Source organism: Apium graveolens, chromosome 6 (genome assembly GCF_009905375.1).
Source record: "Apium graveolens cultivar Ventura chromosome 6, ASM990537v1, whole genome shotgun sequence".
Taxonomy (NCBI): Eukaryota; Viridiplantae; Streptophyta; class Magnoliopsida; order Apiales; family Apiaceae; genus Apium; species Apium graveolens.
In genome coordinates, this window is record NC_133652.1 from 252,157,371 (window position 1) to 252,178,971 (window position 21,601).

Below are 21,601 nucleotides of genomic sequence, written 5' to 3' on the forward strand. Positions count from 1 at the left end.
TTTAACAGTGGTAGTAAGAGGACTAAGGATGATCAAGGTTTAGTATAGGGTAGACAGTGGTATGGAGGTCAGAGTGGTCAGCAGGGACAGTGGCACGGACAAAATCAGAATAGGGGTGGTCAGTCATTCCATTGCCGAAATTTATATGTTGGGCAAAATTAGAATCAGCAGTTTTAGTGACAGAAGCAGCCTAGGCAGTGGTAGAATCATCAACAGTGGCAGAGTCGTTACTCAGCGTAAGGGGGAAACCCCAATATGATTTCAGTGGCTCCTTGTGCTACATGTGGTGGACATCATCCAGGTAGAGCTTGTTACAGACATATTGGGGCTTGTTTCTTGTGTGGTACCATATCCCATAGGGCGAAGGATTGTACAGTGTCAAGCAACACTGGTAGAGGAGGAGCTGGTGGTGGTAGTGGCAGCGATAGTCAGCAAAATCCTACAGCCAAAGTGTTTGCATTGACTGCAAATCAGGCAGCAACTAATTTAGGTACCATTTCAGGAACACTTCTTGTTGGTAGACATGATGCTTATGTGTTATTTGATACTGGTTCGACCCATTCTGTTGTGTCTTTATTGTTTGTTCGTCATCTTGATGTTGCACCTTCATAATATTATATCCTCATATGTCTAGAGCTACCCCGATGGGGAATTCTGTTGTTATTTCTAAAGTGTATTGAGAGTGTCTGATAGCTATTAGAGATAGAAATTGTAAGGTTAACTTGCTTCCGATGGAGATGCATAACTTTGACATTATTTTAGGCATAGATTGGTTGAGTGAACATCGCGCCAAAAATGATTGTCAAGTAAAAAAGGTGATCTTTGGGGATGTAGATAAACCAGAATTTGTATACCAAGGGTCTTAGCCGAAGGGGGAGGTAAAAATATTTTCTGCTCTAAAGGCCAGTAAACCGTTATATAAGGGTTGTGCTGGCTACCTTGCTTTTGTGAAGGATACATCAATGGATGAACTACACATCAAGGATTATCCATTTGTAAAAGAGTATGCAGATGTATTTCCTGATGAGCTACCAGGTTTGCCACCACATAGAGAGGTGGAGTTCACTATTGAACTTGTTACAGGTGCTGAGCCTATTTCCAAGGCGCCTTACCTAATGGCACCAATTGAGTTGCAAGAATTGAATGAGCAGTTGCAAGAGTTGTTAGATAGGGGATGTATCAGGCCAAACGTGTCTCCGTGGGGTGCTTCTGTGTTGTTTGTGAAGAAGAAGGATGGTTCCATGAGATTGTGTGTTGACTACATGGAGTTGAATAAGGTGACTATTAGAAACAGGTACCCTCTACCACGCATTGATGACTTGTTTGATCAGTTACAAGGGGCGAAATACTTCTCAAAGATAGATTTGAGATCTGGTTACCATCAGTTACGAGTAAGAGAAGAGGATATTCCGAAGACTGCATTTCACACTCGTTATAGTCATTATGAGTTTCTCGTGATGTCCTTTGGGTTGACGAATGCACCAGTGGTATTTATGGATTTGATGAATTGGGACTTTCATGATTATCTGGATAAATTTGTGGTGGTCTTCATTGATGATATCTTGATACACTCCAGGAGCAGAGAGGAGCATGAGGAGCATTTACGCATTATCCTTGACATCTTGAGGGAGAATAAAATTTTGTAAAATTTTTAAAGTGTGAATTCTGGTTGGAGGAAGTGGCATTTTTGGGATATATTATATCTGGTAGAGGCATTAAGCTAGATCTTGCGAAAGTCGAGGCTATTACTAATTGGCCGAGACCAAGCAATGTGACGGAGGTAAGGAGTTTCTTGGGTTTGGCAGGCTATTCCAAGCATTTTGTGGAAGGTTTTTCATCTATAGCTTTTTCATTGACTCAACTCATGAGAATGGGCATTAAGTTTGAGTGGAATGATGATCGTGAGAAGAGCTTCTAAGAGTTCAAGAAGAGGTTGGTGTTCACTCCAATACTTGTGTTGCCATCAGGGAGTGGAGGTTTTCAGGTTTATAGTGATGCTTCTAAGAGAGGATTGGGGTGTGTTCTTATGCAGCATGGGAAAGTGATTTTTTACGCTTCTAGGAAGCTTAAACCCTATGAAGTAAACTATCATACCCATGAATTGGTGTTAGCGGCTATGGTCTTTGCTTTGAAGATTTGGAGGCATTATTTGTATGGAGAGACTTGTGACATCTTCACTGATCACAAGAGTCTCAAATATATTTTTACTCAAAAGGAGCTTAATATGAGGCAACGAAGGTGGCTTGAACTTCTTAAGCATTATGATACTAATATTCAGTATAATCCAGGAAAGGCAAATATAGTTGCAGATGCTCTGATTAGAAAGAACTTGGGGAGTGTTGTATCGCTCATTACTCAGCCGCACCTTATTTCAGATTTAGAGCGATTGGGTGTTGAGTTATATGTTAGAGGGTCAGGAGGTAGCATTACAAGTTTAAAAGTGAAACTGAATCTTGTTTCAAGGGTTAGAAGCTCAGAAGAATGATGCAGGTTTGGATGTTATTAGATCTGAGGTGGAAAGTGGCAAGCAAAAACATTTTTGTGTTGATGATGAGGGTGTGATATGGTTGGGTAGTAAATTGTGTATTCCCGCCGACCCGATAATCCGTGAGAAAATTTTGAAGGAGGCTCTTTTCATCCAGGTTCCACCCAGATGTATAGGGATTTGAAGAATCATTTCCGGTGGATTGGAATGAAGGGAGATATAGCTGAATTTGTGGGGAAATGTCTTACATGTCAACAAGTGAAGATAGACCATCGGAGGCCAAGTGGATTATTACAGCAGCTAGATATTCCTGTTTGGAAGTGGGAAAACATTACTATAGATTTCGTGACTCATTTGTCGAGATTCTTCAGAAAGAATGATGTCATATGGGTGGTGGTTGATAGACTTACTAAGTCCGCTCACTTCTTACCTATTAGAGAGACTACTCATGTTCATGAGTTGGCAGAGATTTTTCAGCGAGATATTGTTAGACTTTATGGTGTTCCCGTTTTGATAGTTTCTGACTGGAATACGAGATTTACATCGCATGTTGGAAGGGGTTCTAACAAGCTTGGGGAACGAGGCTTAACTTTGGTACAGTTTATCATCCGCAGACTGATGGACAGTCAGAAAGGATGATTCAGACATTAGAAGATATGTTGAGGGCATGTTCTTTGGAGTGAACAGGTGATTGGGATTAATATTTGTATCTGGTTGAGTTTGCATACAATAATAGTTGGCATGCAATTATTCGTATGCCACCATTTGAGGCTTTGTATGGTAGGAGGTGTAGGGCACCATCTTGTTGGGATGAGGTTGGTGAGAGAATCATTAAGGGGCCAAAGCTGGTTAGAATCACTAATGAGAAGGTGGAGAAAGTTAAAGAAAGTTTAAAGGAAGCTCGATCTCATCAGAAGAGTTATGCGGATCAACATCGAAAGTTTGGTGGATTTGAGCCAGGTGATCATGTGTTCTTGAAGGTGTCTCCTTGTAATGGTGTGAAGTGTTTTGGTATGAAGGGGAAGCTCGGTTTGAGATATGTTGGACCTTTTGATGTTATGGAGAAAGTTGGGGAAGTATCTTATATACTCGCGTTGTCGCCACAACTATCGCATGTGCATAATGTGTTTCATGTGTCTGTTTTGAGGGGCTATAAATATCATCCATCACACGTAGTTCAGTATCCATTGCATAAGATTAGAGAGGATCTTTCTTGTGAGGAAGAAGTTGAGGCTATCTTAACTCGAGAGGAGTGACTTTTGAGGAATAACGTCATTCTGTTTGTGAAAGTTTTGTGGAAAAATCATCCAGCGAGAGAGGCTACTTGGGAATTAGAAGAATCTATTCGTGAGAAATATCTGCATTTATTCGATTCAGGTACGAGTATTTAGTTTCGTTAGATTTCAGGGACGGAATCCTCTTTAGTGGGGTATATATGTAATATACGTGAATTATTTTAATAATAATAATAATAATAATTTGTTTTGAATTAGAATTAGAATATGTGATTAAATGAAATAGTCAGTTAGAAAAGAAAAAGGGATAATATTAGTAATTTTAATTTATTAAAATTATATTAGTAGTAAGATATTTAACTTAATCATATATATTCACATAAGAAACATAGTTTTTATAATAAAACCCTAAAATAGAGCCGTTGTGGAGAGAGTTTGAAAATGGAGAGAAACAAACAGAGTATTTATGCCTAGATTGTTGTTTCGGCCTTAGACAAAGTCGAGTATTCATATTCTTAATTGTTATGAAATTTTAGCACATCACCTTGGTGTTAATACTATTATTTTAATAATTGTCGTGTATAGCATGTGCTTGTCTGTATTGATTAGGGTCAAATTAAGTTTTGAGTTTTATTACTACAGTAATAGGTACACACGTCACATCTCTGTATTTTGAATTATTGTTTTATAATATTCTTTAATATTAGATTTCTTTTTTTCCCTCTTCATCAACTACCTGATTCTATGATGCATGCGAGGAAGTTAAAGTATAGATGTATGCATAATAGCAGCTATTAGTGCATTAGTCCCGAAAGAATTTTATTTTAATAAATTATTATTTATATAATTATTAATATTTATGTTGTTCAATTCTCACGTAAAACTTGGTTCAATATTTGAATTTAAGGATTAAAGCAATTTCAAAATTTATATTTTAGCATAAATTTAATATTTGATATATAAGTTCTGTGATTTACTTTGTATTAGTTATGATTAATTAATTAAATTGATATGTGTTTTGATAAGGTAACTTTGTACCATCATTCATAAATATTTTATTGTTGATGCCATAACTATGTTAAATAACAAGTATTATATATATGCATGTGTCAGTCGGGTGTATGAATTTGATTCCTATGGTATGTTTCTTTTCTTTTTTTTTATTGTCACCATATAATTTTGGTTGATCATTAATGTTTAGGAATGGATATATGCATCACATAAGTTTAATAAAGGTCTGATCAATATTTTATTTATTAAATTTAGGTATGTTATCCTAGCCTATGTCAAGTCTGGCAACCGAGTATGGTATAAATCAATTTAAAAATATTGGTGGATGTATCATGGGTTAATCTGCATGAGTTATAAATTAATAATATGATGTATTAGTTAGCATATTATGAGCACATGAATTTTTAATACGTGATCATGCTAATTAAATGCGCTAATATATGAATTGGATAATATAAAAATAATTTATATTAATTATAAATTGTATTTGTGTATTTAGATCGCGGGTCAGGAATTTAGCGGCTCTTTTTCAGATTTTGTTAGTGTTTTAGTTGCTATATTCAAGGTACGGATTCTGTCCCCTTTTTGTTCAGCGCTACACCTCATATAAATTAAATATCTCTGATTTATTCAATTTCATATTTCATTCATTCCCTTAATATTGTTTGATCATTTTGACTTCCGAAAATTATTTTAAAAATTGATTTGGAAAGTTTTAAATATCGGTTTATGCAGTTTTCAAAACTTATTTATGATACCCTCTATTTTGGAAATATGAATTACTTGTGACATGTGATTTTAAAATTTTGCGAGAATATTTTTTTTTGAACCCTTAGAGATATAAGGTATACCGAGTTAACTAGTTGTAGGGGTACTACAACCATGTCATTGCGGCATCAGTGACATGACACTTCCATGATAGTGTGATTGGTAACAGTGTATCCTTCTGTTAGCTCTTAGGATGAGCTTTTTCCGCATTTAATATTTGTGTCAGGATACATGGGTGCACCCAGAATTTGATTTGTGATTTGTTTACAGTGACGTTGTATATGTTGTACACGTCATTCATTTTGTTGCACGCTGTTATGGATTAAAAACTAAGATATATAATTGATGTATTTATTACTAAGGAACGTGAGCTTCGAGGCTCGATTTGACCGCTCTTGTGTTTCGTGACTCAATCTGCCTTAACAAGATGCCTACGTACCTTGCTGATTTACAGTGACGTTGTATATGTTGTACACGTCATTCATTTTGTTGCACGCTGTTATGGATTAAAAACTAAGATATATAATTAATGTATTTATTACTAAGGAACGTGAGCTTCGAGGCTCGATTTGACTGCTCTTGTGTTTCGTGACTCAATCTGCCTTAACAAGATGCCTACGTACCTTGCTGATTGCCAAGGATCAAGTCAAAAAACGTAGTTCTTGGTGATACTTTCCCTCGGGGCTATGGCGGCGAGGGCTCACCAAGGACGTAGTGACTTTCATGTCCTCCATGGACTAAGTCTAAAATGTAGTTCTGATTGGTGGGGTGAGGCCCCTTATATAGATGTTGGGAGTCATTGAATTGGACTTGGGTTAGGAGACTTGGTGAGCAAGTCTCAGAATTAGAATGGACTTTGGAGTCCTAAGTGGTAGGAAACTGATTCCATATCCTTTTAGGTCCCTTAGAGGCTAATCTACTAGGATTTATGTCCTTATTGGGACTCTTCTTAATAGCTGATTTTTCACTTATTAATTAATTACGAAATTAATTAATAATCAGGGTCTTGGGCCTCTTCTAATGGGCTTAACTGTCAGCCCAATGTCAATACAATTAATGCGATATTAATTACGCAATCATGGTTTATTTTATTCCCTATCATTTGCCCCCCAACTTCTGGGAAACCGTAAAAGATTTCGCAGAAGTTGAGTTCATTCGTTCCCTTATAAGGTATCGTTTTGGCGTAAAGTGTGGAGCGACCTACACATTTACAACAATTTGCCTTGTACACTGCTTCAAGGTTATTTTTTAGAACTTCCCTATCATTTTCTTACCTTTTTCCCTTTCTTTAGGAATTTTCTGGTATTTTTCTGAAATTTTCTGCCCTTTTTCGACTAGGATCCTAGTCGAAATTTCGACCTGAATCCTAGTCGAATTTTGGGGCAGGATTTCAATCCTGGTCGAAGGATTTCGACTAGGATCCACGCCCTGGATTTCGACCAGGATCCTAGTCGAACCTTCGACCTGGATTTTGGTCGAAATCTATGTCCTTCTTTATTTCCTGGTCGTAAGGTTTCGACTAGGATTTACGACCAGGATTTCGACCAGGATCCTAGTCGAACCTTCGACCTGGATTTTGGTCAAAATCTATGTCCTTCTTTGTTTCCTGGTCGTAAGGTTTCGACTAGGATTTACGACCTGGATTTCGACCAGGATCCTAGTCGAACCCTCGACCTGAATTTTAGTCGAAATTTCTGGCCTTGTTCTCGAAAAATATTGTGCTTGATTCAGGAATTCAACCTCAATCCTGGTCTTATTTACCTGGACTTCGACCTCAATCCTGGTCTGGACTTCGACCTCAATCCCGGTCTGGACTTCGACCTCAATCCCGGTCTGGACTTCGACCTCAATCCTGGTCTTTTTTAACCGTAATTTTCGGGTGTCTGTTCAAAAGAATTCGAATAGAATTCACGACCTCAAATTCGACCTCAATCCTGATCTATGATCTTTGGATTGGGCTTATTTTTGGGCTAATTTTTCTAAATCCTATTTGGATTCAGGCCTCGTTTCTGGCCTTTACTTTTCCAAATCCTTTTTGGATTTGGGCCTCATTTTGGGCCTCTATATTTCCAAATCCATTAAGGATCAAAATAAATCTTCGAGGACATTCCGGAAGGTTCTGGAATGTGGGCTTTTTCTTATCATGGTGATTAACATAATCGTCCCTTAAGACTATCGATTTGGGTTTAGCCTCAGCCAGACTTTTCTGATTATTTTCTAGTGAACGTTCTATTCTTCATGAAACTTGTTTTCGTGGATGTCCTAGTCTTCACGAAATTTGTTCTCATGGACTCTTTAGCCTTTGCGGAACTTGTTCTCATGGATGTTCTTCTCTTCACGAAACTTATTCTCATGGACTCTTGGTAGGCCAGAATCTCACCTCCGTGAGCGTCTTACTCTTCATGAAGCTTATTTCCCTCCGTAAGGGTTCTAGTCTTCTTGAAACTTATTTCCGTGGAAGTTCTTGTCTTCACTAGGAGCATCTCTTGGCTCTAGTTCATGGTTTTCTTGAAACCTTCTCTTAGGGGCCATCCCTATTAGTTCCAGACGTCTGTAGACGTTCCTTCGAGGACGTCCTAGTCGGCTTAACCCTCCATGTGGAGGAGTCAGCTTCAAGGACTCTTGGTCGGCCATAGAGACCAAGCCCTTGAGGCCCTGGTCGGCCGTAACCTTAATGTCTAGAGCTTCTTGGCCCTTCGGGATCTTATTTTGTGGAAGTTCTTGAACTTCAATATTCTCAATGGCTACTCGGCCTCCTCTGGTCGGTCAAGGGGAAACATTTTTGCTTTCTTGGACAACATGTCTCGATGGAGCTGGAACATAAACTATCACGTTCATGTTCTTGATAGGTTCTCATAATTCAAAGGAACCTTGTTAAAGCTGGCCTAACCCCTCTTATTTTTCCATTGGTTAAGTTTATTTCAATTAGGCGAACAGCTTCCTGAGGCGGGGATGTGTGGGGCTCATGCCTTGTATTTGGTACACCTATTCTTTTTAGAACTTTCAATACTTCACAAATTAAAGGAGGAGCCTGGCTGGCTTAAGGCATCTCTTAGAGGCCGGTCTGCTGGAGTTTGTAATGTAAACTTCAATTGACCATATACATTTCGTGAAGTTAGCTTTCTAATATATTTTTCTTATTTGGCCAATGCCTACTTCGCAGCTTCTTTCACTAGGAGTGCAAAATGAAGGAGGGAGCATATGGCCTTGGAGGCATTTGATGAAGAAACTTGAGAGAAAGCTTCAGAACTGGGATTCTAGAGCTCTCTTAGCGTTTATTGACGGTCAAAAGACTTATTCAAGATGATGGACACCCATGATGATGAGGTGCGCTCCGTTAATATGTCCCTTGGCTCTGTTCATAGCTCTTACCCGAATATGGTAAATTTGCAGGGCTTTCCTAGCCTTTGGGTTGTTTCTGAGGTTGCCATTATTGGCCAATCATCTGATTTTGGACTATAGATTGTTCTTCAGTGTTTAGGCCTTGCATGGCTTTGTTTGCCGTGTGTGGCTTTTATCTACTTGCGGTCCTTCATGGACTTGAACATCTTCAGTGTTTAGGCCTTGCATGGCTTTGTTTGCTTTTTCTACTATTTCTTTCAAGTACTTGTACTATTTTATGGGAGTTAGTTTGCTAGCCTTTTCATAGCTTTCCCTTATTTTTCCTCGTACTTGTACTAAAATAGATAAGCAAACTCAATTATATATGGTAACAACCAAACAGTTCTAAAACAAGTTTATGAAAACTCTTGGGATTCATCCCTTACACAATTCTTAATAATCCTCAAACTAAAACATGTAAATCCTAAGCAAGCAAAGCTTCAAGGTGCTTTTCAACCTACTTGTCATCTTGACAAGTGAGAATCGTACTCGATCATTTTACACGTAGTAAACCTTCAGGTTTTGTACATGCCAAGTTCTCGGGATTTCAAAACCATCCCTAGTCTCTAGCTTGTAGGTTCCTCTTCCCTGAACACTTTTGACCTTGTATGGCCCTTCCCAATTTGGGGCAAGCTTCCCTTTCTGCCCTACACCAGAAGCTTCCACCTTCCTTAAGACTAAGTCACCATGTTTGAAGAAACCTTTCTTTAACCCTCCGGTTGTAGTAGAATGAAGCCTTTTTCTGATATTCCACTATCTTCGCATGTGCCTCATTTCGCACTACATCAATTAGATCCAGGGAAGAGGAACCTACAAGCTAGAGACTAGGGCAGAAAACCAGAATTGAAAGCTTCCTCATTTTCCTCAGCATTGAAAGCTTGAATCATGGGGGAGGAATGTGATATCTCTACAGGAACAACTGCTTCTGCACCATACGCTAACATGAAGGGAGTTGCTCCAGTCATGACTCTACAGGTATTCCTATAGGCCCATAGTATTGGGAGTATTTCATCCACCCAGTTATTCCTTGACTTCTCGATCCTCTTCTTTAGTCCATCCAGGATTATTCGATTCGCCACTTCTGCTTGCCCATTGGCTTGCGGGTGAGCCACAGAGGTGAATCACAACTCAATTTCATTCTCCTCACAATACTTCTTGAATTCCTCATTGTTGAATTGTGTTCCATTGTCAATGACTAGGATGCAGGGAATTCCATACCGGCACATGATATTTTCCCACAGGAATCGTGCAACTTGCTTAGTTGTGATTTTGGCCAAAGGCTTGGCTTCAATCCACTTAGTAAAATAATCAATGGCTATAATCAAGAACTTCCTTTGTGCCATGGCCATGGGGAAAGACCCCAGTATATCCATTCCCCACATAGCAAAGGGGATGGGTGAGTTGATGGAGGTCAGCATCTCGGGGGGTTGTCTAACGACTGGTGCGTGCTTCTGACAGTGGTCACACTTTTTTACATATTCTTTGGCATCAGCCATCATTTCTGGCCAATAGAAGCCTAAACGAGTTATCTTATGAGCTAAGGCCCTGCCCCCCAAGTGTTGCCCACATATGCCTTCATGTACTTCTTCAAGAGCCAAGTGAGCCTCATCGAGCCTGAGACACCTTAAGAAGGGAACCACGAAAGATCTTTTATACGGAATTCCATCTATCAAAGAGTATCTTCGTGCTCGAACAGCCAATTTTCATGCTTCAGTGGCATCATTTGGTAACCAACCGGTTTGAATGTGAGCCTTAATGGGATCAATCCATGATGTCCCCAGGCCTATAGGAGCCACATGCTTAACATCAATGCTCCGTGTTTTCAAAACGTGATAGTATACACTTCCAGAACTTTCTTCCATCTCAAATGAAGCAAACTTTGACAATGCATCTGCCTTAGCATTTTCCTCCCTTGGAATGTGCTCAACATGGCATTCATCGAATTGGGTCATCACAACCCTTACTAGGCGGACATACTTAGCCATCGTATCATCCCTTGCCTCAAACTCTCCCTTCACCTGGGATATGACCAACTTCGAGTCTCCACAGACTTTTAAGTTCTTGACTCTAAGTGTCCCTGCTAAGCCAAGACCAGCTATCAGAGCTTCATATTCTGCCTCATTGTTTGTGGTTGGGAAGTCTAACTTTATGGCATACTCAATTAAGAACCCATCAGGGCTTTGTAAAACCAATCCTACTCCACTTGAATTTGTTTTTGATGCTCCATCAAAATAGAGAACCCAATATTCTTTCTCCTTATCATCCTTCTCTTTGTCCCCCTTATTAACTTCCTTGTCTTGAGGTATGGTATCTTCCTGCCCCCGACTTCTTGGTTGAGTATGGTACATTCCACCACGAAGTCAGCTAATGTCTGGGCTTTTATTGCCGTCCGTGGCTTATACTTGATGTCGAACTCTCCCAGCTTTATTGCCCATTTGATCAACCTCTCACTAGCCTTAGGACTATGAATGATATTTCTCAGGGGCTGATTTGTTAGTACCTCAATTTGATGAGCCTGAAAGTAAGGACGTAACTTTCTTGAAGCCATTACCAAGGCTAGAGCAAATTTCTCAATAGTTGAATAATTCAACTCAGCACCATGCATACTGACATAGTATAAGGGTTTCTGGATTTTTAGTTCCTCCTTAACCAACACAGCGCTCAAGGCACTCTCTGAAACGGCCAAGTACAAGTATAAAACTTCATTCAAAGATGGTTTGGCCAATAACGGGGCCTGGGCCATATATTTCTTTAACTCCTCGAAAGCCTTCTGGTTTTCCTTACTCCATACAAAGTCCTTAATGTTTTTTAGTGACTTGAAGAATGATAAGCACTTGTCTCCTGATTTGGAGATGAATCGTCCCAGCGCAGCAACCCTTCCTGTGAGCTTTTGAACATCCTTGATAGTTTTTGGTGGTTCCATGTCAAGGATTGCCTTTATTTTATCAGGGTTGGCTTTGATCCCTCTCTTGGAGACCATCAATCCCAAAAAAATTCCAGATCCTACTCCGAAAGCACACTTTGTAGGATTTAATATCATCTTGTGGTACCTCAGGACCTCAAAAGCTTCCCTCAAATGGGTTATATGATCAGTCTTTACTAGACTCTTGACTAACATGTCATCAACATAGACTTCCATAGTCTTGTCAATAAGATCCTTAAAAATTTTATTTACCAACCTTTGATAGGCGGCTCCTGCATTCTTAAGACCAAATGCCTTAACAAGATAACAATAAACACCAAAGTCAGTGATGAATGATACCTTTGGAATGTCATCCGTGTGCATCTTAATCTGATTGTATCCACTAAATCCATCCATGAAGCTCAGCATTTCGTGCCCAGCAGTGGCATCTATCAAAGTATCAATCCTTGGTAACGGGAAACAGTCCTTTGGATATGCATCATTTAGATCAGTGAAGTCCACACACATCCTCCATTTTCCATTGGCCTTCTTCACCATTACAGGATTTGCTAACCATTCTGGAAATTGAATCTCCTTAATGAAACCAGCCTCTAAGAGCTTCTCTACTTCCTGTCTTATAGCTTCTGGCCTTTCTGGAGCAAAACTTTTTTTCTTTTGTTTCACTGTCTTCCGATTTGGGTTCATATTCAGCTTGTGAGTAATTAGTTCCGGGTCTATGCCTGGCATATCAGCTGCTGACCATGCGAATATGTCACTATTTTCTTGGAAAAATTTCACCAACTTCCCTCTAAGGGGCTCCTCGAGCGTTGCTCCAATAAAAGTCACCTTCTCAGGATCTTCAGGGGCTAAAGGAATTGAAACCAAGTCTTCTACTGGCTTTCCTCTTTTCTCATCATTCTCTCGGATATCTAGATCTTCAATAGGAAGAACCTGCCCCCCAACTCCATCTGCCCTCAAAGAGATCACATAACAGCTTCTAGCCATTTTGTGGTCTCCTCTCTCTTCTCCGATTCCATCCCGGGTAGGATACTTCATAACTGAATGGTAGGAAGAAGGGACTGCCTTGAAGGCGTGTATCCCTGTTCTTCCCATGATAGCGTTGTAAGTCGAACTAGCCTTCACCACCACGAAGTCCAACATCTGAGTTGTTTGCCTTGGTTCATGTCCTATGGTTGTTGGCAACTTAATTATCCCTTCTACGGGGCACTCCACTCCCGCAAACCCATATATTGGCATGTTGGTTGGGGTTAATTGGGAGTCATTATATCCCATCCTAAAAAAGGTGTCATGGAGCAAGATATCCACTGAAGCACCATTATCCACAAGGACCCTTCTCACTAGGCTGTTCCCTATTATCGGGGTTATAACCAACGGGTCGTCATGGGGAAATTTCACACCCTCCAGATCAGAATCATCAAAAGACATTGTTACTCCTGTCCTGGCCCTCTTCGGGGCTTCCCCAACAATATGCATAACTTCTCAGGAATACGCTTTCCTAGAGTTCTTGGATAACCCAACAGCAGTTGGTCCTCCAAAGATTGTGTTTATCACAGGCCCTCGGGGTCGTGGTCCTCTGAAGATTGTATTTATCACCGGTCCCCTAGGCTGGGGATTCCGCCCCTGATCGTCTTGGTCCCTCCTACGATCTTTAAAGTTCTTTCTTCCATTGTTACTCATATCCCCTCCATCTCCAGTTATTTGTTCAATCTTCCTTTTCGAATGAGGAACTCAATTTCATCTTTCAGTTGTCTACACTCATCGGTGTCATGACCAACATCTTTGTGAAATCTACAATACTTGCTTTTATCTAGCTTTGCAGGATCAGCCTTCAAGGGCTTAGGCCAACGAATGTCTCTATCTTTCCCGATTTCCATCAAAATCTGGTTTCTAGGAGCATTCAGCTTAGCGTATTCAGTGAACTTTTGCCCAGGTCCTCCCTTCTTGGGGGTTGAATCAGGGTTTTGTTCAGTTCTAGGATACTTGTCCTTAGCGATATATTCCAGGTCAGTTTTCCGATTCTTTCCTACAGTGGGCTCATTACTCACTACGGTCTTCCTCATGCTCTCTTCCACCTTTATGTACTTCCCTGCCCTATCTTGGAGCTGCAACATGCTTTCAGGGGGGCGTTTGTCCAAGGACATCTTGAAAAACTCATCCCTAGTTCCTTGTTGCAGTGTTATCATTGCGACCTTGTCATCAAGGTCCGGGACTTTTAGAGCTTCCTTTGTGAAACGATTTAGGTAGTCTCTCAAGGATTCCTTTGCTCCCTGCACAATGCACATGAGGGATGCTGAACTTTTCTCATGCACTCTCCCACTGATGAACTGTTTAATGAAAGCCTGACTTAATTCTCTGAACGATCTAATAGAGTTTGGGGGCAAACGACTATACCACCTTTGAGCCATACCCGACAGGGTTTGAGGAAAGACCCGACACTTAATAGCATCATTCACGGGCTGCAACAGCAGTGCATTAGAGAATGTCCTAACATGATTAGCGGGATCTCCCGTGCCATCATAAGCTTTGATAGTTGGCATCTTGAACTTCCTTGAGATATGGGAATTCATTATTTCTTCAGTGAAGGACTGAGTAGGATCATTAGGATCTCCAAGGGGAAGAAGATTGCTTGGATCAGCCCTTGGGACAACAACCCTTCTCTGTACTGGACCATCCAGGTCTATGATAGGAGGAGGATTTTTCCCCCTAGGAAGTACTGGGGGTCTGGTGGTCTGGTGCGCCTCCAAGTCGCGCCTTAGCCTTTGAATCTCAGCCTCGTGAGCCCTGATCCTTTCCTGCACTTCTTGGGGATTCGTCCCTTGGGTGCTTTGAGGACATTGGTTACCATCAGCCATCGGCTCTTTGCCAGCACGTCTCCTTCTTGGGGCTACTTCATCATCCGAAGATTCGGAGTCTCTCTCAGTGTTAGGACCAGAAAATTCCTGATCCTCAGGGATAGGAGCCAAACCTCGTATGTATGGGGGCGATCACCCTCGCGTTTCTCTCCGTCTAGCATGTCCACTTCCTATAACCTCGGGGTAAAGGGGCATCCCATAAGGGGGGTTAGTAGTCACAACAGTTGAATATTCATACCCGATGGGTCGAGAATTCACAGGTTCATGTAGTTGTTGAACTTGGGGATTCGTACCTTGAGTAGCCGAGGGAATCGTCCCTTGTGGCTGAGGTTCAGTTGCCCCTATCTGGGCTTCTCCTTGCGTGGTTGCATAGTTTGAATGAGGAGGTACCTCCACAGTTGAAGAAATCACTTGAGTTGTCCCTGTTGGTGTTCCTCCTTCAAGGGCTCTAACTATTCTCCGTGTTTTCGTCATGGTTGTTGTTGTGCCTTTCCCACAGACGGCGCCAAATATTATGGATTAAAAACTAAGATATATAATTGCTGTATTTATTACTAAGGAACGTGAGCTTCGAGGCTCGATTTGACCGCTCTTGTATTTCGTGACTCAATCTGCCTTAACAAGATGCCTACGTACCTTGCTGATTGCCAAGGATCAAGTCAAAAAACGTAGTTCTTGGTGATACTTGCCCTCGGGGCTATGACGGTGAGGGCTCACCAAGGACGTAGTGACTTTCATGTCCTCCAAGGACTAAGTCTAAAATGTAGTTCTGATTGGTGGGGTGAGGCCCCTTGTATAGATGTTGGGAGTCCTTGAATTGGACTTGGGTTAGGAGACTTGGTGGGCAAGTCTCAGAATTAGAATGGACTTTGGAGTCCTAAGTGGTAGGAAACTGATTCCTTATCCTTTTAGGTCCCTTGGAGGCTAATATACTAGGATTTATGTCCTTATTGGGAACTCTTCTTAATAGCTGATTTTTCCCTTATTAATTAATTACGAAATTAATTAATAATCAGGGTCTTGGGCCTCTTCTAATGGGCTTAACTGTCAGCCCAATGTCAATACAGTTAATGTGATATTAATTACGCAATCAGGGTTTATTTTATTCCCTATCACACGCATTAGGTACCCTATGATGTGTATATTTGTATTTGTTCAGATCTCGGTATGAAATATCTTAACCACTCGTTGCTTCAGCCTTACTTATTTTTAAATTGTTATTTTACTATAAATTGTAGATTATTTATTTCTGACCTCTTGTGTTATAAACTGTATTCCAAATCCGTACTGGGCGTCTGACTCATGCCGTATTCTTTTTTCTGGCAGGTGCTTAGGGGGATCCGGGGCCGTGTGATGGAGAGCTTCCCTATTTTGTTCTTAGGATTTCGGACTTTTATTAGTATTGAGACTTAATTATTTATTAGAGATTTTGAAATTTATATTATTGGTTTGAAATGTTCAGAGATTAAATTTATTACTTTGGAGGTCTTTAGACTGTTTAAGTTTTATTTAGGAAATGTGTTAGCGCTCTGTTTGCAGGTTGTTGGACTTTAAGTAATATTTCCCTTCTATTTTAAGAAGGGGGTGTTACAGTTGCGTAGTGTTTTATTTATTTATTCGAGCCATTATTATTTTTTGGGTAAATTTAAAGCTATACAAGGAGATATTATGTACATATAACTTGTTGTTGTTCATTAAATTCCACACCTAAAATTTTCACCCTTGGCTCTAATTTGGTTTCCTAACTTCGATAATGGATTTTTATTGTTTGAATACAAGTTTTGTATGTATATGTATATGTATTGTATACTTTAAGATTTAAAAATGGTTTCGGACATTCAATATTTACTTTTCGTATTTTTAGTGACATAAATATTGGTTATTATCACTTGTAAGTTTGTTCATATCTGTATTGTAACATAAAAGTTGATTATTAGTAGAGTTCATTTTGTGGTTTAATTCTCTTTATTGTTTTAAATGTCATCCTTGTTAAAATAGTGTAGTATCCAGTTTTCTAATATTGACTTAATGTCCTATCACTGCTTGATACATGTTTTATTTATTAGTTATGAATGGTGACATACGCTTGTACATGTGGTGTCTTATTTGTACATATAGTGCCCCAAATCTATGTCTTAGTTTTAGAGTTTGATTTATGTTATTATATCGTCATACTATAAATATAATGTTATTGTCAGTCTTTAGAATTTTTTCATGGTTTAATATTTATTAAAAACAGACAAGGACTTAACATATGGCGTTGACATATGATGTTGACATACGATCATTTGGATATAGGGTTGAAGGATGCTCTTATGAAAGAAAAATTTGCTTTTGTCATTGATCGCTAAACATTTACTGATTAATAAGCTTCGTTTCCTAAATTAAATGCTCTGTAATTAATATATAGTCATTTTCTCACTTAAGTTTGTTTGTGTAGTAAAATTATGATGTTCTATTACAAATGTTATTAGTACATCAATAAAATAAAATTGTGATGCAGTTTGTGAATTATTTGCGGCACAAGCATTACTTATAATAGTTCAAAATAGGCTGCATTAGACAACCAAAAATCAAGGTAAAGATAATGAGGGATGTGATGAATATATTCTGGAAATCCAGGGTAAAGATGAAAATGATGATTTTGATGAGGTACATATAAAAATAACTTATTCAGCACTAATTTTTTTTCTTTATATACAAAAAACATTTGTAAACAAATTATATATATGGTCAAAACTGGTAAGTCGAAGAAATAGCTACCTGGACCGAAAACTCGTTCGTTAGCCATTACAACCATTGCAATTGAGAAGGACCTGGCATGTAGTGCCATTGCCACCTAGAAAAAATGAAAAAAAAATTGGCACTAAAAGGGAAGAGACAAATGCATATTGCTCACCAGTTTTAAAATGAACATATACCAATATATTTAAACAAGCAACTATGGAAAATGTTGTTTATTGGACGAGGAAGAGGTCGTAGATGAAGAACTCGAAGTAGGTAAAATTTGTAGTTATGAGTTTACTTATTTCCGGATGGTAACAATTGCAGTATTTTTTTTATGTTCAAACTTGGTATATTGAGATGTAATAAAACAACATTTGTGCCAAAAATTGAATAGTGATACTATTTTTTGGAAGAATGCAATTGTGCTATATATTGTAAAAGTATCCATATAACTGTTTTTTTTTGTTTTTAATTAGGCATCATAATGTTCGGTGGAATTATCAATTTCTTTTGCTTTTCTTTTTTTTATTTTACAATAATTTATAATAATTTCTTTCTTATTTTCTTTGGGCCAAGTTTATAAACTACAAGCTTCCAGAAAATTTGAAGGTTAGTCAAAAATAAGTGCGGTTCCTGCGAGGTGTTTTAACGACCCAGTATTACTTTAAATGAAAGTGGCCCTCCAATTTCTGATGATTAAAAAGTAAGTATATAGTTAAGTAATTTTCTCTGGACACTGGCAAAGGACAATGTGTCTCTTTCTTATGTCAATTGACACATTATTCCTTCCCAAATAAAGAAGCAAATATGGAAGAACACTTCGGTAAATTTCCATCACCCTAAACCATAGGTTAGGTGAATTTACATATTTATGCTTTGAATTTTTCAATTTACTCATTTAGTTATATATTTCCTGAATTGTAGGCTAGATAAGTTATTCCGGATAAAGGGTAAAAGTGGTCATGCATACAATAAATGAGTTTTGGAAGCAGTTCAAGAGCCGTGAGATAAGAAGGTACCATACAAATTATGAAACAAATGAGGAAAGGATTGAAAGAAGACCTGGAATAGTATTTTAAAATGCTTTTGATGCAAGCGCAATCTTACTAGACTAGAAGACCGTGCGTCGAATTGACTAGTAAAGATTGTAACTTGGTGATATATAAACCAAGATGTAGCAAGGTCTTCTTTGATAAATAAATATAGAGTTTTTTCATAGAGTTTAGTTAAAGCAATCTCTGAAGAGAAACACTGTAAAAAGTTTTCAATATATAACTCAGGTGGCAAGTTAAAAACAAACTGTAATATCCCATATTTTCAAATATTATTATTATAATTATTTGGAATTATTTATGTGATTTTAGGTGAATTATCTGATAAGTGGAATTGATGTTTGGGTGTTTAGATGTGATATTATTTGAGTATTTAAATTTTTATACGTCTAGAATAAAATATAGATAATTGTGATATTTTTCTGGTAATTTTTGGACTGTTAAATGATTTTATATTAATTTATGAATTATTAATTATTTTCTGAATAATTACCAAAATTATTTTATAAAGCCGGGAATCGTCCGACTTCAACCGTTTTTGCGTTTTTACAACCCGAAACTCTTCCGAAAACTCCTTCCTAACCTAATCTGGTAATTCCGGACATTTTTCGTGTTTTGACTTTTTCAATTCGGATTACGGTTTGACCCGTGCGCGGCCCGGCGCAATATTTTCGATACGATAGTTATTTCGGTAATCAATAAAACCCGTATTTTCGAGAGACGGGATATTTTTATATTATTCTCGTATATAGTGTTTTATAAAAAGCTCGGTTTTGATAATTATCCAATTTTGGTATTGAATCGGATCGTTATTGCAGTTACTTAGCGGCTAAGCAACTAATTTAATGATCCAAAACGATCCAGAACGATCCAATATTCCATAAATATAAATAGCCTATTTCTTATTTCGTTTATTCCGTTTATTCATTTGCAACCAGTTAAAACACCGTAAATACAGAGAAAAACCCGAGAAAACCGATACGTTCCCGAGAATCAAACACACGAACGAAGGCGTTATCGAACTCCGATTCGGGCGTGCAGCATATCAAAACGAAGCTCTCGGAATCCTCTATCTGAATCAATCATCAGTTTCTTTCCAGAAATCATAATAATTTTCTTATTTAATTATTTATATTCGAATTATTTGATAATTAAATTACAAATTTTTGTTCTTGATGTTGTTGATGTGATTTGATGCTTCCATGTTGTAGAGCATGTTTTTCTGGTCAATTTGGTATATTATACTTCAAAAATAGAGTTCAATATCATATAGAAATTAAGGTTTAATTTTCTGAAAATTCTCTGAAAAATTGTTCTTGGTGTTCTTGAGAATTAAACCCGAATTTGAAGGTGATGCTGACTTCAGAATTTGATGTTCTAGTAACCAAAACGAAGCCCTCGATCTGTTCTTTCATAATCCATCATCAGAATCATCAAACGATAGGAAAATTTTTATTTCGAATTTTAGGGTTCTTGACCCGAATTAGGGATTTTTGATTTAGTGATCGTTGATTGATTTGAATGATACAGTTAGCTTCACCTTGTTAATTGCAATCGATTGGCATACATAATTATAGTGTTTGATTCCTGGAAGTATCAACCCTAGTTCATGGGTTTATATATTTTTCGATTTGATTTTCTGAACTATTCTCGAATTGTTCGTTGATATAATTTACTGGGTTACATTCGTATGAATTCTAACTTTAATTTCATATATAGAACGTTAAGTTTGATGTAGGAATGAGACAACCCGTGTTTTCGCCGGATTGCTCACCGGCGAGGAGGCAGTGATCGTCGGAATCGACGATTTGATGCTCGTTAGTGATAATTGTTGTTGGATTGCTTCGCTTCTGAGAGTGCTGAGTTGAAACCCACCCAAAACGAGATTGTTTGAAGGAAATCGACGGTGACCTGCGTTTTGCCGTCGCCGGAAACTGGGCAGGGACCGCCGGGGTTCTTCCCGACCCGATCGGGTTGGGTGACCCGGTTACGACCCGCCTGGGTTGAAAAATATACCCGATTTTGATCTTATTTTACCCAACTTTGAAATCAAAAACCTGTTTCTAGATTTTCCTTATTAAAAATAATTCAAAAATCCTATTTTAATTTCTGAAAATTTATTTTTATTTTGAAATTCATTAATTTAATTCTGAAAATTTATTTTAATTCAAAAATAAATCAAAATTATTTAGTTAATTAATTTTAGTTGATAATTAATTATTTAATTAGTCAATTAATTTAAATATTAATTGATTAATTAATTTAATTAGTTATTAATTAATTTTAATTGATTATTTAATTAGATTTAATTATTTAAAATTGATTTAAAAATTCTGAAAAATAGTTTCGAGCTTTAAAATATTATTTTAAATTATTTTCCAAGCTCGATAATTCTTATAAAATTATTTTAGGGTGTTCGAACCCTATTATTTTATTATTAAATGATTCGGAGATTGTTTTAATTCCGAAAAATATTCAAAAATTCATATTAAATAAACCGTTCGTCCGTTTAATACGAAACAAACGCGTACAGACTCAGAAAAATATTCCGCTTTCAATAAAAATACTTTCGAGACCCAAATCCTTTTTGTTTCGAAAGGTCGTTTGTTTTACAAGTTATTCTGAGTCGATTATTGATCGAAGAATCATATTTTTAACCTGATTTCAGTTTTAAACATACCGAGTCGACCCTTCTGATGAACCGAGTCTTATGTGATATGAATTATGTGATATATGAGTTATGTGCTTATGTGTTATGTGAATTAGGTGTGTATGTGGATCAAGGGTCTTATGTTTGTCTGTTATATTTATGTGAGGGTCATAAGAATCTTGTGTTGGACTGTTTCTTTTATGTGCGGGTTATCGTATGGGTAGACGATAGGCTTTTGACGCGTAGTTCGTCGAGTGGTTATCGTTTAGACAATTAAAGTTCTATATTTTAATTATAGATGCAGATCTTTCGAGTTGATCAGGACAAGACGTTGGATAAAGAATAAGATGGAATGGCATTGGATATCTGGCTTCTAGCAATCGCAGGACCAGCATATCGGTGAAGTGTTGAAAAGAAAGACGGTGATACTTTAAGACAGAATGTCAGAATAGATGCGTGTTTGCGAGTGTGACTAACTGCTAAAAACCCAAAGGCAAGTACCCCTGACTTCACTTAT

The 21,601-nt window shown here is 38.1% G+C and overlaps 1 protein-coding gene across 1 annotated transcript in view; it reads left to right on the forward strand.

The window, feature by feature from the left end:
* Positions 1–962: 962 nt before the first annotated feature.
* The window catches only part of LOC141665898 (uncharacterized), a 47,785-nt gene continuing 27,146 nt past the window's right edge, over positions 963–21,601 (forward strand). The window contains exons 1-7 of the mRNA XM_074471882.1: positions 963–1,454; positions 1,676–1,901; positions 2,289–2,420; positions 2,464–2,655; positions 2,826–3,079; positions 3,322–3,561; positions 5,231–5,296. Of these exons, the coding sequence (XP_074327983.1) occupies positions 963–1,454; positions 1,676–1,901; positions 2,289–2,420; positions 2,464–2,655; positions 2,826–3,079; positions 3,322–3,561; positions 5,231–5,296 (1,602 nt within the window). The remainder of the gene's footprint in view (positions 1,455–1,675; positions 1,902–2,288; positions 2,421–2,463; positions 2,656–2,825; positions 3,080–3,321; positions 3,562–5,230; positions 5,297–21,601) is intronic.